The sequence below is a fragment of the Macaca thibetana genome, chromosome 4 (assembly GCF_024542745.1).
Source record: "Macaca thibetana thibetana isolate TM-01 chromosome 4, ASM2454274v1, whole genome shotgun sequence".
Classification (NCBI taxonomy): Eukaryota; Metazoa; Chordata; class Mammalia; order Primates; family Cercopithecidae; genus Macaca; species Macaca thibetana.
This window is the reverse complement of record NC_065581.1, coordinates 131,806,285-131,823,270: the sequence shown is the minus strand read 5'-3', so window position 1 is coordinate 131,823,270 and position 16,986 is coordinate 131,806,285. Positions and strand designations below refer to the sequence as shown.

Here is a 16,986-nt window from a genome sequence, read left to right as displayed (position 1 = left end):
ATGATGCCATTGTTACTGTTTGAAAGTGGGAATGATTGTGATTATTAAGAAGCTAAATGTTTTTCAGACAGTCAAAACATTTGGGGTTTGTGTCCCTAGGTTAGTGGAACCCAACTATTCCTCCAGACCTCAAATATCACAGTCCCTTGGAATGAGATCCAGGCAGAGGCATGTTCAAAGCTGTTTAGGTGAGATCCACTGCACCAGATTCTAGGATCAGTGAGGGCAGAGACTGGGGCCACTTTTCACTGGCACTACCTGAGACCTAGAAGTTCAGTAAATATTCATTGAAGGAATGAATAGGTAATCAATTCAGAAATGAAGGATCAATATGGACATAAATCTGTATCTCTCTGCATTTCTGATATATACTGAAATAAAAATGATCTACTCCAGACAGAAGGGAATCTAAACTAGATATTCTGAGAAAATATTCATCTCTCAACTCTGCCGTGCTTTTTGGTGTTGCAGGACTCCTTGGCCCTGCCAAGAGGGATGCCTGGCTACAGTTAAGGGCAGAGATTGAAGGTCTGACAGATTCCTGGCTAACAAATGCACTTAAGTCTTTATCAATTATTAGCACTAGGTAAGTGGAATTGTTACCTTTCTATGTTTATCGTTTTGAAGATTTAGTTCTGATTGTACAACATAGATAAAAAATGTTTTAATTCCTAGACTGTTTTAGACTTTAAGGTACCTACCAATTCTGAGTTCAGTGATTTTTCAGTTTCAGTGCATGTGAATGAGAGAGCGGGGGAAGGGGGGGAGAGAGAGAGAGTGTGTGTGTGTTTTGGGATGAGAGAAGGTTGCTACTTCTCAGAATAAATAGGAGACCCTATCTCACCACCCATCTCTTCTCATAGCAACTGATAATCCCCACAGAGTGGTTACATGACTTCTAATGAAAAAAGAAACAGAACTCAGTAGGTGGCAAAGTACAAGGGGGTGATGGCAAATATAAAACAGTACTGTTTACACAAAAAATGCATGTTTTAGGTGTTAGGCCATAATGGATAATACACATAATGTGAGCACATCAGAAAAGCAAGAGAAAGCTCTTGAAAAAATTCTAACCATTTTGTTGTTTGAACTAAACAGTGAAATTCTGACTTGTGTCAATATAGAGAGCAGAGTTAAATCGATTTGTAACCAGTTGTACAACCAGGTGCCATATATGCTAATTCATAAAGTGATGTAAGTCTGGAACATGATAGCTGGTAAGGTAGAGTTGAATCTCTGTACTGTCTGCTTCCGTGATTTTGTATCTGAGTTAGGTGAATAAATAAAAGCATGCTTAATAAGTGGGAGCCAAATGATGAGAACTCATGGACACATATAGGGAAACAACAGACACTGGGGCCTGCTTGAGGGTGAAGGGTAGGAGGAGGGAGAGGATCAGAAAGAGTAACTGTTAGGTACTAGACTTAGTACCTGAGTGATGAAATAATCTATATAGCAAACCCCCGTGAGGTAAGTTTACCTATATAGCAAACATGCACCTGTATCCCTGAACCTAAAATAAAAGCTAAAAAAAGAATCTGTCAGCATTTCCATTAAGAAAAGATTAATGGGCCAGGCACGGTGGCTTACGCCTGTGTGCACTTTGGGAGGCCGGGCAGATCACGAGGTCAGGAGATCGAGATCATCCTAGCCAACATGGTGAAACCCTGTCTCTACTAAAAAAAAAAAAAAAAAAAAAAAAAAAAAAAGATAGCTCGGCATGGTGGTGCACACCTGTAGTGCCAGCTACTCAGGAGGCTGAGGCAGGAGACTCGCTTGAACCTGGGAGGCGGAGGTTGCGGTAAGCCAAGATCATGCCACTGTGCTCCAGCCTGGAGACAGAACAAGACTCTAACTCAAAAAAAAGAAAAGATTAATGAGAACATGCAGTATTTGTTTTTCTGTTCCTGTGTTAGTTTGTTAAGGATAATGGCCTCCAGCTCCATCCATGTCCTGGCAAAGGACATGATCTCATTCTTCTTTATGGCTGCATAGTATTCTGTGGTGTATATGTACCACATTTCCTTTATCCAGGCTATCATTGATGGGCATTTAGGTTGATTCCATGTCTTTGCTATTGTGAATAGTGCTGCGGTGAACATGTGTGTGCATGTGTCTTTATAATAAAATGATTTATATTCCTTTGGGTATATACCCAGTACTGGGATTGCTGGGTTAAATAGTAGTTTTGTCTTTAGGTCTTTGAGGAATCGCCACATTGCCTTCCACAATGGCTGAACTAATTCACACTCCCACCAAATGCCGCATGTTCTCACTTATAAGTGAAAGCTAAATGATGAGAACATGTGGACACATAGAGGGGAACAACACACACAGGGGCCTTTCAGAGGGTGGAAAATGGAAGGAGGGAGAGGATCAGGAAAAAAAATGGATATTAGGCTTAATACCTGGATGATGAAATAATCTGTACAACAAGTCCCCATGACACAAGTTAACCTATGTAACCAACCTGCCCTTGTACCCCTGAACTTAAAATAGAAGTTACAAAAGAAAAGATTAATGAATAAGATGACAAATGGCTAGTTTTAAAAAAAAAAGAAGAAAAAAAGCATGCTTAATAAATGTATGGGGAACACAGCGTTCAGAGAAAGATTTATTTGGACTAATTGAATCAGAATGGAGAAAAGCCTGACAGGGCAGAAAAAAAAAAGTTAATATTAAGAACATGGAAGTAAATGAATAGTTGTCACATCCTGCACAGCTTCTGACCCGTGGCACAGGCGGAGCTGCATGGATAGCAGAAAGTCCAAATGGAGAGTGGAGGGGAAGTAGCTTTGTGTGTCTGATTGGGGAAGCCATGGCAGCTTAGTTTGTCGGTTCTAGGCACAATGTTCCAGTGGGGGCTGTGACAGGGTTGAAGCAGCCTGTGTCAAGTATGGTAGTCACAGGGGTTTGGACTGTGGGAACCACATAAAAGAAACAGATGGAAGGAGGAGCCAGAGAGCTTAGTCAGAAGAGTCATGTGTGGAACAAGATTACCAATTTCAACTGTTTCAGATATTAGGCTGAAAATCAATTAGATTTCTCCCTGTGTCTGGAAAAGAAAGAACTGGGACCAATGAGTAGGAATCCTGCAAGGGAGATTCTGGCTCTATATAAGGAAGAAATGTCTAACAGTTAAGGCCATTTGAAATGGACTTGCTATCTCATGTCCCCTGTAATTGTTGACAAGAGAGACCAAATGTCAAGGACGCTGGAGTGTGAGGACCCCTGAGCACTGACATGATGTGTAAAATGTTGTGGAGTGTGCATTTCTCTGAGAAGGAGGTTGATAACTTTCATTATTTCTAAAAGATGTCTTCTCTATAAGTTAAAAAAGATTATTACATTATTAGATTATATATACTATATAATATATACAGATTAATTATTAAACAGATGGCTTTAAGGCAACTAAAGGAATATGTGATATTCCAGAAATAAATAAAGATATAACAAGGAAGGGAGGAGAAAAATCAACATACATTGAATAGTTGTTATGGAATTTGCTGAGTTATCCACATGTATTACCATATTGATACAGTTGCAGTTTTGCCATTACTTTTAATGGAAAAAAACAAAATTGCTTTTGCACCAACCCAATAGTTTTCACAAAATGCCTGGAATGTCAGAAAAACAGATGCTTTGTTGAATTATGTATTAGAACCCCTAGCAAAATTAACTTACCCTCTGACCCTAATTATTCTACGAATATAGTCTAAGAATAATCAAAGATGTAAGAATATATTTAGGTAGCATTACTTATAATATTTAGAAATCAAAAGCCACTTAAGCAACTGAATTTAACTTTAAGAAATGCTGGTGTATCTACATGGTAGAGTAGTTTTTATACATTGTTTTGTTGGGAGAGGGGAAGTAATAGTTAATAGATATAAACAAGTAGGCTCATGATATAAATACATAAAGTAGAATACAAAATTGAATATATAGAATGTTCCCAATGGGAAAACAAAATCTATATGTGAACAGAAACACTGAAAGTAAATGCATGAAATGGAGAGAGCAGTTGTCTCTGGATGGTTACATAATAATTAATGCTTTTTGTTTTCTTCTTTATATTTGTCTTTCACAAATTTTTCTGTTACAAGTATATACAGTGTTTATAATTTAAAAAGAAATGTAACTCTGAATATCACACAGTGCAAGTCATGAAAGTTCATATCAAAACCACATCTCTAAACTTAAAAAGCCTGAGCTTTATTTCATTCTACCATGTTTTCATTCTGTAACACTTACCTACGTATGACTTTTAATAGCATATTGTTTTGACAAAATATGTTGTAGAACTTTAAGCATCACAGTATAGTCATGGGTTTGTGTATTCTTCTTAATAATCTGCCATTATTTGAGGAGTGTCTGTCTGCTGATAGGCAATAGCTAATGAATATTGAAAGGGACCTTTAATTAAGGAATTTAGAGACCACAGTGACAATTTTAAATCTATTAGAAGTTATTTAGTATTAGAAAACAAATGTGTATATTTCCTCCCTATTTTAGGAGTAATTGCGTAAATGTCTTGGTAACGACAACCCAGCTGATCCCAGCACTTGCGAAGGTTCTACTCTATAGTTTAGGAGGTGCTTTCCCCATTGAGAATATTTACAGTGCAACTAAAATAGGTAAGGAAATTATTTTGAACTCTGTATGGAATGTGTCTACATCTGTGTGTCTCTGCATGGTTCCCTTTTTCAGCAATTTCACTTAGTATATGAAACAAATTTGGGTAAAGTTCAAATTACAAAGTCCCTGCAACTCATTGTACATGTATGAATATTTTGAGAACTGTTGCCTAGTGACATTAACAACTCAGTATCTGAGTATAGATATTTCATTCTTGTATTTCACAGAATATTACAGCACATGTTATCTAAATAATATGTAATATCTCTAGCCATAGTGTTTAATAGTTTAATTAGTATAGAGTATAATGTTGCATCCTTGCATATGCAGTAATCTAGATCCAAGATAAAAATACTATTTTGGCTTTGCAGGGGATTCTTTGATGGATTGAACTAGTGCCTTTAATTACAGAAAAAATTTAAAAGAATTTTATGAATCAGAAAACATAATAGGAATATTTGTAACACATGAGTGACTGGAAATCTACATTTCCAAAAATGTGCAGTAGCAATCAAAGAGCCACAACCTTGTTTATTTAGATAATATCTGTTTGTGGAGCCATCTTTGATTTTTAAGTGCATTTCTCGCAGACTCCAACTTCTAATGAACATTCAAAAGTAAAACTTCATCAACTTCTGCTGTATTGAAAGACTTCAAAGAAAACTGATGTATTCCATTGTCTGTCAAGGAAATACTTGGGAAAATAAATGGGTTGTATAATATGCCTTGAAGGTCAACAAACTTAGGCTCTGGCACATTGACAAGAGAAGTTCAAAATCCTAAAATCCCCCACCAAAAATAACCTGCCCTAGGCTTTGAGGAGGTCTGATGTTGGCCTTGGCAAAAGGAGCCACCAGTTGCAGCTGTTTCAAGAGTACAGTTAAGGAGAACCAAGCTTCCGTAGAGTAAATTTCACATTGTCATAAGCACTACAGTTCAGAGCCTGGATATCAGTACCATACATTTTTAATCTAAATGTGTGTATTTGTGTCAGCAGGACTAATAGAAAGAAGAAAAGTTTGCTTTTTGATGATTTTATAGCAGAATAAACATTTATTTTAGTAAAGACAGTATTCTTTCTGTTGGCCAAATAGTTCCTTATATTCTTTAATCTGAAAAAAAAAATCATTTTTATTTTTTCCTGTAAGCTAGTGTTTTTTGGAGTTCTGAACCATCAGATTAAGAAAAAAGGCAGAAGTAGCCATGGCTGCATGAACATTCTGGAGTGAAATTTAGAGAATAATGCCAATGTTTTAAAAACAAAGAATATGTAGAAATTCCATGGTGATGTTCCCGTAGTGCAATCAGAGGACACCAGTGTTGTCAGTACTGTGGCCCAGTCAGACTGCACCCTTAGTAGAAGTTATTTGAGCAGGCTAACTGTCATCCACTTGAAGAAAGGAGTTGTTTACCAAGGTAAATTCACTTCTTAGTATTTCCTCTTTTCTTAGCAGTAAACCTTCAGTTTTTCTCTAGAACACATTTAGCTGACTTGTCTATACTACTGAAAATTGATTTACAGAATTAAACAAACAAAGGTTGTTAAAACTTATAGTTGCCTGTAAAGTTTCCCCAATACTCTGGTGGTGGAGAAAAACATACTAATATTTTCTCTAGGTCAAATGCTTAAGCCTACTGATATTTTTGGAGTGTGAAACACATTGGTTTAATTATCTGTCCTAAGTAATGCCTTAACGTTATTCAAATATGTGTTGATTGCATAAACCCAGAGGTTGTGAGCCAGTTTAAGTGATGTTCAAGAGGCATTAACTTAACACTTTATGAATCTTTAGGTTAATGAATGCAGTGGCTGGAAGAATAAGCAGTGCATTGTTTTTCAGGCAAGGAAAGCTGTTTTGAGCGTATAGTGTCCAGATTTGGCACTAACATAACTTATGTTGTGATTGGAGATGGCCGAGATGAGGAGCATGCCGCTAACCAGGTAACTTCACTCTGAACTTTATCTCGTTTATCTTCCAGGAAAAGAAAGTTGCTTTGAACGAATAATGCAAAGGTTTGGCAGAAAAGTAGTGTATGTTGTAATTGGGGATGGTGTAGAAGAAGAACAGGCAGCAAAAAAGGTAACCTGTCTCAAACAATGTTGGTGTGATACTTCTAATGCAAGCCTTTTTGTTTGCATTTCTGTAGTTTGGCCCAATGGCAGCTTGACAAATGATTTAAATTTATAGATGCAAAGCAATAAGAGCATGAGAGGGTCAATACTTACATTCAAATAAACCATTTGGAGTTTAGCATTTTTTGCCTGAAATTTGATAGGAAATGCAGGGAAAGTTAGTTATATTTATTTATATGTTTGAATGTATGTACACATAGTAAATATATATAGTAATATATATATTTGTGTGGGCATATATATACATGCTTATATAGATACATCTGTATATATTAAAACACATACCATGTGCACAGATATAAATGAGCCAGGGGATCTGCAAGATGGGGGGAGAATAACCATTGTTAAGCACGTGAAATATAGCGAGATAAAGATTAAGGAGCTCCATACAAAAGTCATGTGAGTAGTTCATGAGACCTACATGCCATATGGTCCTCGTGAGTGCCTGGAAGTAGGCATGCTCTATGATAAGGAATGCTGAGGGCAGATTTAATAGCTGAAGAAAAACTACTGCAAGAGATTTTAATAAGTGCTACTGAAATGGTATGTATTGCTCAGATCCTTTTGTACCAAACTTGTCTTAGTCATAATGTGCTTCACATCTCCTGGAAGAGTTTCATCTGTTCTAGTGAGCCAGTGATACTTGATTGAAGCCAAGCAGCTGGCTTTGAACACATTCAGAAGATCCCATAGGCCCTCAGTATTTTAATAAGCCTTTTCATCTGTCCCATATTTCTGAAGAAGAAACCAAGGCAATTAAAAACCGTTAAATGGTTGGTTCAACATCAAAAGAAGAGTGATATCAGGATTGGCCCCCAACACCAGACTGTTGGTCAACTCTACCCTAAGGTCTACTGCTGCCTTCACTGAATGATAGAAAAATATCATCTAGCCAAGATAAAAGTGATAGAATTTACAAAACAAAGCCAAATGATGAATTAGTATTTCTAAACAATGACATACCAGCTTATACTGTTTTACATAGAAAGAATGTTTTCTGTATCATCCTAAGGAGATTTTAAATCATCATCTAATAAAGGCTTTGCCGCTTGCATGTGCTGGAGTGTTTACCTGTTTTCAAAAAACAGTCGAACAGTTTTGTAGAAAAGTTTATGGCTATAAGAGAAAGAGAAAGGAATTGATGTGTTTTTCTGGTCAATTTAAATCAAGCAAAATGAAGAAAAGGAAAGCACTTCCACTTTAGAAGGTTTGGTGACAGTATTGACAGCCATACTTGAAAATCTCCATGCTTTTCGATTACATTTAAGAGAGTAGGTACAGGCTCTGCCTCCCACAGAACACCTCAGCCTTCATTAGCAGTGTCAATGACCCAAGACAGCACACTGGCCCCAAGCACGTCCTGTATGAGGTCAGGGCTGCAGCCTCAAGAAATACGGCTTTCATTGCTGACTACTACTTGAAATGCTTCCAGTCACACTCAACTGAAATATCTTCTGGAGTTTATCAATGTCGTGAGTCCATGTTGTGATGTTTCTTATTGACACCATAGTTATACACAACAAAGAGCAGCCAGTGATTAGTAATACAGCCCCACTCCTGCTCAATGTACGTGTCTTTTAGCCTATACAAATTAAATTCACGTATATGTAGGTAAGGACTAATATAATTCAATTTTCCAAACCAGTAACACTGTATGCTTTTGACAATTAAAACTTAACCCAGTCAACCTGTTTTCCATAGCATTAATGTTTAGATTTGGTTTCCCCAGTTGTTATACCATCTTCTTTATACCTAAAACTTCAGGAGGGAAAGGCATGACCCTGAATGGAAAAGAATATCAGATAGAATGCTATTTCCAAATGGTTGTTGATGTACGTACAGTTTTGGTGATGGTGAAGGCTTATTATTCTATTTTAAAGCAGAGGTGGTTGGTTTCTCTAGTACCCAGAATGCATGCTTTTCTTTGGATGTAGCAGTAATCGCATGTGCAGAAATGTTAAGTACTGTTTTGTTGTTACAAATAGATCTGAGCTGAATGAAAAAAAGTTACTTCTATGTGAATTTCTGTGCCTTAATTTGACCTAGACATACTTTGTTTGAGAAATTTAAGAAGAAATATCAAAGTTTAGGAATAGGAATGTCTGCGCTCTTCTGCAGAAACATATAATATTAATACAAGCTGTATATGTAGTTTGAAATTTTCTAGAAGCCACATTTTAAAAAATTAAAGAGAAACAGGTAGAATTAATTTTAATAACATGTCAACCCAGTATATCCAGAATAATTGTCTTGATATCTAATTAATGTAAAAATTGTTGAAGTCATGTTTACCTTCTCTTTGTTTGTTTGTTTTGTTCTAAGTCTTTGAAATGCATTATGTATTTTAAACTGGACTAACCACATTTCAAGTGCTCCATAGCCACATGTGGCTGGTGGTTACCGTAATGTGCAGCAAGGAATTATATAGCATTAAGGATTATTATGCTACTTAGTTCTTACATAAAATATCATTTGCATGTTTTATATCTGTATACTCATTTCCCTTATATACATGAATATTTTATATGTGCATATTCTAGAAGTTGTCATCAGCCCAAACTTACAAATCGTGCTTTTGTTTTGTCAGTTCCTGTAGTGCAGTGTTTTTTCTTTTTCATTATCATCGCCAGTGGGGACTCTTTAGACAATTTTTTTCTAATTACTCCCTTTCATGAAATTTTAATGCCACATATGTACTGTATACTATTATAGTATATCTTTGGAGGGCACAAACCATTGTAATGTCTAAGATTTTCTGCCCCACAAGAACTCATTTTTGTCCCCTTGGGGATGATATCTTCCCCATTGAAAATGTATGCTAGATACTTTCTGTCAATTCTATGCCAGTGAAATAAACCAGGTCGACTCGACTGGCTTAAGTTATCGGTTGTCCCAGACAAGTAAGAAAGTTATAATCCCCACATTTTTTCTACTTTATATAGTCCTGCTTCAAATTATTTTTATACAGAAAGGAATTCACCCTCTTTTCTTCCTAGATTAACAAAATTAAGAAGCTTATCATTTTGTTATATTTTATTTTTGACTGAGAGAGAGGCCTGTAGGAGAGATGCACTGATTCAAACTTGCTTTCCATCAGCCAGGTAGGATTGTGATACCCACTTGCTTTCCCAGATGTCGATGTTGGTAGTGATACTTCCAGAATAAATGTTAAACTATCTAAGCAGTGTTAATATTTGCTATTATTATCATTAAAATCCAGTTCAGATCTATTTCTCTGTTACTTTGACAATGCCATATTGGTGCTGCCAAGCCTTCACGTATGATCATCCCGCCTTTAGACTCCCTCCCCTGAACGTGGGTGGGCCACACAGCCCTGTGTGTGCTGCTGCTTAATTGAGACAATGGTTGTGATCTCTCTCCATGCCTCATTCCTTCCCCTTCTCTCTCCCACCCCTCCTTCTCCTAACCATGCAGCACAACATGCCCTTCTGGAGGATATCCAGTCACTCAGACCTCCTGGCTCTCCACCAAGCACTGGAATTAGAGTATTTGTAACTGTGCTCTCTAGCCGGAGATCCATTTTTTATATTTCAAGTACACTGAATTTTTATGTGTGATTCAATGCCTCTGGCTCTACACATATAAATTGTCTTAATGGATGAAATCATATTTGGAATAAAAATTCCAGAATGAAGAATTCAGATTGCTGAATGGAGTTAAACTTTAGTGCTACAGAAAAGAAACTCTATGGTCTTATATTTACAACACTTTAATGGGTTTTTAAAAAATCTGTGGAGGTTGCTGGTACACACCAAATGAGTCCAAACTGGAATGAGCAGCTTTAGCAAAGAACTCTTACCCCGGCAAAGCAGCAACACACATGCTCCGTCTGACAAGGTGGTCAACAACATTCCTCAAATTGGGAGATCTTCTCAGCCCTGAGGTTTGAATCTGACTTTAGCCTACCTAGCCCAGAAAATCTGAATTGGAATGCACTCAGACTGTATAAGGACAGTCCTATTTAGACCTGTAATTTGTGTAAATTATTGATGAAAATAATTTACTGTGACTTTATTAGCAGCTGACTTTCAAAGTGGATGCAATTTTTCTTTCATTTGTCGGGGAGGGGAGTGGGAGGGGAAATGGGAATATAATATTGTCTCTTTTTTAAGTTTGGCAAACAGAATGTTCATACTGATGTGTTGTGCCTTAAAGACAAGACAGCATTTGTGTGTTACAATGTAACTTTGGTTAAAATCTCTGTAGATAATGAAAAAAAAAATCCTTTGTGATGATTCTTAACATGACCAAATTTAAAAGTCAAGCTCTCAAAGCTTAATTACCGCATCAGCAAGAAACTGAGTATTTGTTGCAATAAGAAAACAACAACAATAAAGGAAAGCTTGTGTTGTATTTGGGTTCTTAATAATTCCAATAATTGTATGAGGCAACTATTTGCGCATCCAATCATAAGCAGAAAGTTTGGGAAAGACTGTGGGACCTTCACTTAGAAAGTGAAATGTATGTAGAAGTCTCAAGTACCCCTTCTACAGTTTTACTGGAGAAAACTAAGAGCCATATTCATGACAACCTGCACGGTTTTGAGGTTGAGACTTTTGATATGTGTAAGTTGCATAGAGGAGGACATTATCATGCAAATCATGAGCAATTATCACATTAACTTTTTTAGAATATGCCATGGACATGGTGTAAAATTCACATTGAGTGGGCATGGCTTAAAATAAAGCTAAGTGTGTTTATTCCCAATGCCATTGCAAAAATGATAATATCATCAGTAATGGAAGGCAGATCTCCCAGATGGCGTCTGATGAAAGCAATGAGTTTATGAAAATGTTACCTAGAATATCATCATAAATTAAATCAGCAAGTGAGTTGGATCTTGGCAGCGTTACTGAAATGACAATAGTAAAATAGTACCTGGTTCTCCATCTGAATACATCAATGTAGGTTCTCCTCATGACAGACTTGCGTATGTTAGTTTCTGCCTGTATTGTTACTGCGCAATGGATGGCATTCATTACAAGAAGAGCCCGTCATCGTTGTGTTTGCATGGTTTTTTTTCCCTGTGTGTAGCCCATGTTGGGAACACGATACAGTTCTCCTCTTACTTCCTGTGACATGATTTCCCTTGTGGAAATTTAAGACTTTAAGAACTAGAGTATTTTTATGGTGTCTGCACCTGCAGTTCTGTGTTTAAAATGTCATAATGTGGATGCTAGAGTCAGGCTACTAGTCAGTGCCCCTAGCCAGAGGCTGGTTCATGAGTTCATCAACTGAGGCCTCTGTGGCTTCAATAAAGCCTACATTTTGCTCACAGATTACAACATTCACTGTGGAAATAGATTTCATTTCTTTGGGCTACAAACCTGTATTTCTTTACTGAATGCTAAGGCCATGTTTATACTGGGCAGAAAGATATTGAGATCCGAATTTTGTACAAGATTGTGATTTCATCATCTAAACCTTAAACTTACCCTTTAAATTTTGTAGCTTTTGGCTGCCTCTGCCCCAAGTACTATTCCAGGCAAATTGAAGTTGGAATACGTTTAATAATATAAAAATAATGATAGTAAATCTTATACTTCTGTTGGCCCTTAGATTGAAAATAGCAGTTAAAAAAATTTAAGTGTTGCCTTGATTATCAGTACTTAATTATGTTGTGCACTAAAACCTTAAGTATTTATTACTGTGAATAAAAACAAATTATCTTTACTGTATAGCTGGTTTCTTTAAATGATAGAATTGTGACATTAGGTATAAATTTGTAAGTCTTTTCATATCAAACAAGCAAGGCTTTTTATGCTGCTAAGTCTGCAGGTGCAGAAAGAAACACCCCTTGGAAGGGCAAAGAGAAGCTGGCTGGTTGCATCACCCCGTGCAGTTTCTCACACACATCTCTTTTTCTGATTCTGTGTTCAGAAGAGGCTGCCGGCATAAAACCTAAATGCTAGGTTGACGGAGAACAGCTTGTCTGGCACAACAATGGTGCAGGCCCACAAGCCAGCATCACAGCTTGGCCATGGGACGTTGAGCATGCACAAAATAGAACTCTTCCCTTCCCACCTTAGGAACAGAAAATCCTCCTCCTTTCTAATCTGAAAAATGAAAACTGAACTAACAAACACAAAACGAACCCCTTGGCCATTCCCACCTCCTATTGACATATGGACTATTGTGCCTTATTGTAAACCAGTTTGAAAAATGTTCTGTAACTAAAGTGGGTTTTCGGCTCTTATGTATACAGCTTGGTATATTACTACAAAAGATAACCATCTTGTGTTGCACCTTAAAAATATCAAGACCACGTAATTTCAGTAACAAAATAGGTGGCCTGGCTACAGTATTATAGCATACAATTAGAACACTATGCCCCTGCAAAATTTTGTAAATCAAATTCAGAGGCAAAAACATATTTTAGAATCATACAGTTTGCACACAACAAGTAGGTAATAACTGTCTCTAAAAATGTTTTCTCCTTAGTCTGCGATGAGCTAAAATTCAGAATAGTGTCAACAGCATGCTCCTGTATGAAGTTGTTTTTTTAAAGCACATTTGTTTATGACAAGCCTACATTCTCAGTGAATATGGCATTTAGTATTTCTTTTGAAAACAAACTTAAGCATCATGAGCCAAAGTTGCATTTTGACTCCCAACTACGGTAGCGTTATGGACATCTCACAATGTCAAGGGTTTCTGTTATGTATTAGTAAAGTATAGATTATCGGGGCCTACGTAATTTAAAGAAATGTAAATTAATATTGAAAGCTTGTAAAAATATGTATATCTTTACTATTTCTCAATAAATACCTTTGCAATTGTTTTCATTTCCTTCACCCTCCCATGTTGTAGAGTTTTTGTGTGTTTATTTAGCTTGGTTCTAAATCATGTGAAATTTGTATTTAGGTTTCTGGTCTTCATAACTTTTCTTTTTTATGCCTAAGTTGCATAATTTTCAGTTAAAGCAAAATGAGATGTAACCCAGTAAAACATCACTAATTACGACTAAAAGTGGGCTGCTTTCCTGAAAAGTTGTCAGCTGCATAATTTTTTACACACAGATAGCTACATTCAAATAAGTATAATGCATAATGTAGCCACAATTCACTAATGATAAAGTAATTAAAATATTTAGACCTATTAGAATATTTAAAGCAAGTATCCTCTAGGTGAATATGGGACATAGTTTATAAGTATCTTCCAAGAGGGAAAAAAGGTAGTTTTCTGTAACAGATTTTATAGCTCCTTTATTGCCTGGCGTATAGTATTTCTTTATTTGTGAATCTGTTGTTCATGTGTAAACCAAACGCAAGTTTCAGATCAACCTCTGCTCATTCACAGCCTTTAAAAATGTTAGCCTCCAAATTAATGATATTTAAGTGGAGTTATGTGGCAACATTCTAGTAAGCCTTACACCATCCAAAAATCAATACTGGTTTACAAGAAAACAATGGAAAATGTTTACAATAAATTTAATATGTAAACTTCCTTTGTTTTCTCTTATATCCAGTTGCCATTGAAATTGAATTTGTGAGAAAGACTAAATTATATATATCATATCCCAGCTCCCCAAACAATTGTATCTTGTTTGCCTATTTATATACCTGCTTGGAAGAAAGGACCTCTCAAATCACCATGTCTAAATCTGAGCTTGTGCTTCTGCACCGGCCTCTTCTCACCTCTCCCACGACTACTACCCCAGCTGGAACCGACATCCTTTCTCACCTAGATAAGTACGTCAGCCTCTGGCTTAGTCTCCCTTCTCTGGCCCTCACACCCTTTCACCATATCTCATCACACTAGCCAGAGCCATGCTGTGCATCAGAGGATATCTCTCCTCTTCTTGGAAACCTCCAGCAGCTGGCTTTCCAGCTCGCTTGGCACAAACACCAGTGACCTTCACAACGGCCTGTAAGGCCCACAGGCACCATCCCTGGTGAGCTCTCCCTTCCTCTGTCTCACAACTCACTGCCAAACAGCCACCTCCGTGTTTGGCACATGCCTGCACCCACCCACCTGCTGCAGGCCCTTTGCACTCACCATTCCTTCTACTTGAAGAGGGTTTCACCCCGATCTTTGTATCACCTATGCCCTGTGTTTCTTCAGTTCTTAAAGAACACCTTCTTGGCTGTAAAGGTCCTCCTCTCTGAAATTGCACCTGCTTCCCCAACACTTCTAGCATTGTCCTTCTTTACTGATAAAAAATACTTAGTTCTTAGATTAATCCAACATGATACACATTTATTTTTGTGTTGTTGATTCATCCATTACAATGTATAAACTTTAGGAAAACACTTACATGAGCATGATCTAGAATTGAAGAGATTTAAAGTGGTAGAGAGCCATGTGTGATGGCTTATTCCTATAATCCCAGCACTTTGGGAGGCCGGTGGGAGGACCACTTGAGTTCAGGAGTTTAAGACCAGCCTGGGCAACATAGAGAGACCTCTCTCTCTCTCTCTCTGTGTCTCTCTCTCTCTCCCCTCTCTCTCTTTTTAATATTCAGATGTGATAGTGTGTGCCTGTAGTCCCAGCTACTCATGGTGCCAAGACAGGAGGAGCACATGAGCCTGGGAGGTGGAGGCTGCAGCTAGCTGTGGTCACACTGCTGCACTGTAGCCTGGGAAACAGAGCAAGATTGTCTCAAAAAAAGAAAAAAAATGGTCGAGCTATATTTGAAAGGGAAAAGGAGAGAAGAAAACATACACAGGACCTGTGTAAATTTTTATATCTTAGCTGGAGTATTTGCTGGCCTAATAACTTACGAAAATAAAGAGCAAGGATGGCCATAAGCAAAGATGTCATGGATAAAAGGTTATATGTGACCTGAGAATGATCGTCTGGATAAAAAATGTTTACAATGAATCAGTGATTGCCTGCTTTATACTCATAAAAGAAAAAGTATGCAATATTAGTAGGCTTAACTGACTGAAATTACTTAAAGCCACACACACAAAAACATGTAAAAATCAGATCTGTCTGCAAACTGTGCGGTTCATGATTCTGAGTCCCTGAAACAAACAAACACAAAAAGGTTTTGAAGTGTCAGATTTTATTTAGTTAGCAAAAGATAACCATTTATTTTTTGATCCAGGGTCTTGCTTTGTTGCCCAGGCTGGAGTGCAGTGGCGCCATCATAGCTCACTATAACCTCGAACTCCTGGACTCAAGCAGTCCTCCTGCCTCAACCTCCCAAAGTGCTGAGATTACAGGTGTGAGCCACTGCATCCAGACTGATAACCCTTATTTAACATCTCTGCATGGTTTTGTATATTCTTTAAAAGTTATTGGATGTAATTCTGGCAACGTATACATGTGTTCTAATACACAGGTCACTACACAAAGCAGTCTACATTTGACTGGGCCAGAGTCAATTCTTGGGATATACTGCAGTCAACAAAGATGCTCTCTCAGAGCCTTAAGGGGAAAATGTTCATCGTGCCCAAGTTCTGACTTTTAATGGAAATAGTAGCCATTACTGCTTAGTTTTCCTTCATCCACAGAACCTTCCAGGTCTGTGTTAGCACACAATCTGAAAAATCTCCAAACGTAATATGCTAAAGAATCTCTAACAATGCATATAACTCTATACAAGTCAGATGATTATTTTCCCTCGCAACAAAATGCCTTTTGATTGCAGCTTGCAGGGACAGTGTCTCTATGGCTAAAGGGCAATGCATTGTCCTTTGTGGTCATGAAATCTTAGATTTGTGTGCCTTTTGTCTGCTATGACGTTGCCATTTTAGTTTTCTGGTGAGCCTTCAGTGAAAATACACAGAACTGAAAGAGTGTGTATTGGAAAAGGTAGAGAGACCACCAAGTAAGTCAGCCTCCACGGAACCACAGCAGAGTAGTGCTGACCCTCAACTCATCGCCGTCCTTACCCTTAAGGTTCTTAGCTTTTCAGTGGGCATGACTCTTAAGATAACGAATGAAGGGTGTTAGCAGAGGAAAAGGACAGGGGCATGAGGAGTCACTTGCAGAGAAACCTAACCAGCCCTTAAAGGGAAGATTCTTGGAGAAAATGAGTCCAAAGCTGAAGTCCCAAGGACAAAACTGAGAAGTCCAGAGCATTTGCAGGACTGGATTGGGAGCATCTAAGCAAAGTGGAAAATATATAAGAGACTGCAGGCAAGAGGGAGAAGGGTAGAATGGTGTAGTCAGGGAACTGCAAGTTAGTCTTGTTTCTGGAGCATGGAGTGAATAAAAGGAACAGTAAGAAAAAATAAACA

At 37.5% G+C, this 16,986-nt stretch overlaps 1 protein-coding gene across 14 annotated transcripts in view; it reads left to right on the top strand.

The window, feature by feature from the left end:
- EYA4 (EYA transcriptional coactivator and phosphatase 4) overlaps positions 1-13,577 on the top strand; it is a 282,485-nt gene extending 268,908 nt beyond the window's left edge. For 9 of the 14 annotated variants that reach the window (XM_050787975.1, XM_050787985.1, XM_050787982.1 and 6 more), the window contains 4 exons: positions 472-586; positions 4,519-4,640; positions 6,622-6,722; positions 10,211-13,577. In XM_050787975.1, the coding sequence (XP_050643932.1) occupies positions 472-586; positions 4,519-4,640; positions 6,622-6,722; positions 10,211-10,291 (419 nt within the window). In that variant the 3' untranslated portion in view covers positions 10,292-13,577. Of the gene's footprint in view, positions 1-471; positions 587-4,518; positions 4,641-6,482; positions 6,584-6,621; positions 6,723-10,210 lie in introns of all 14 variants that reach the window. The other 5 variants (XM_050787987.1, XM_050787986.1, XM_050787984.1 and 2 more) reach the window with 1 other exon arrangement.
- The last annotated feature ends 3,409 nt before the right edge of the window (positions 13,578-16,986 follow it).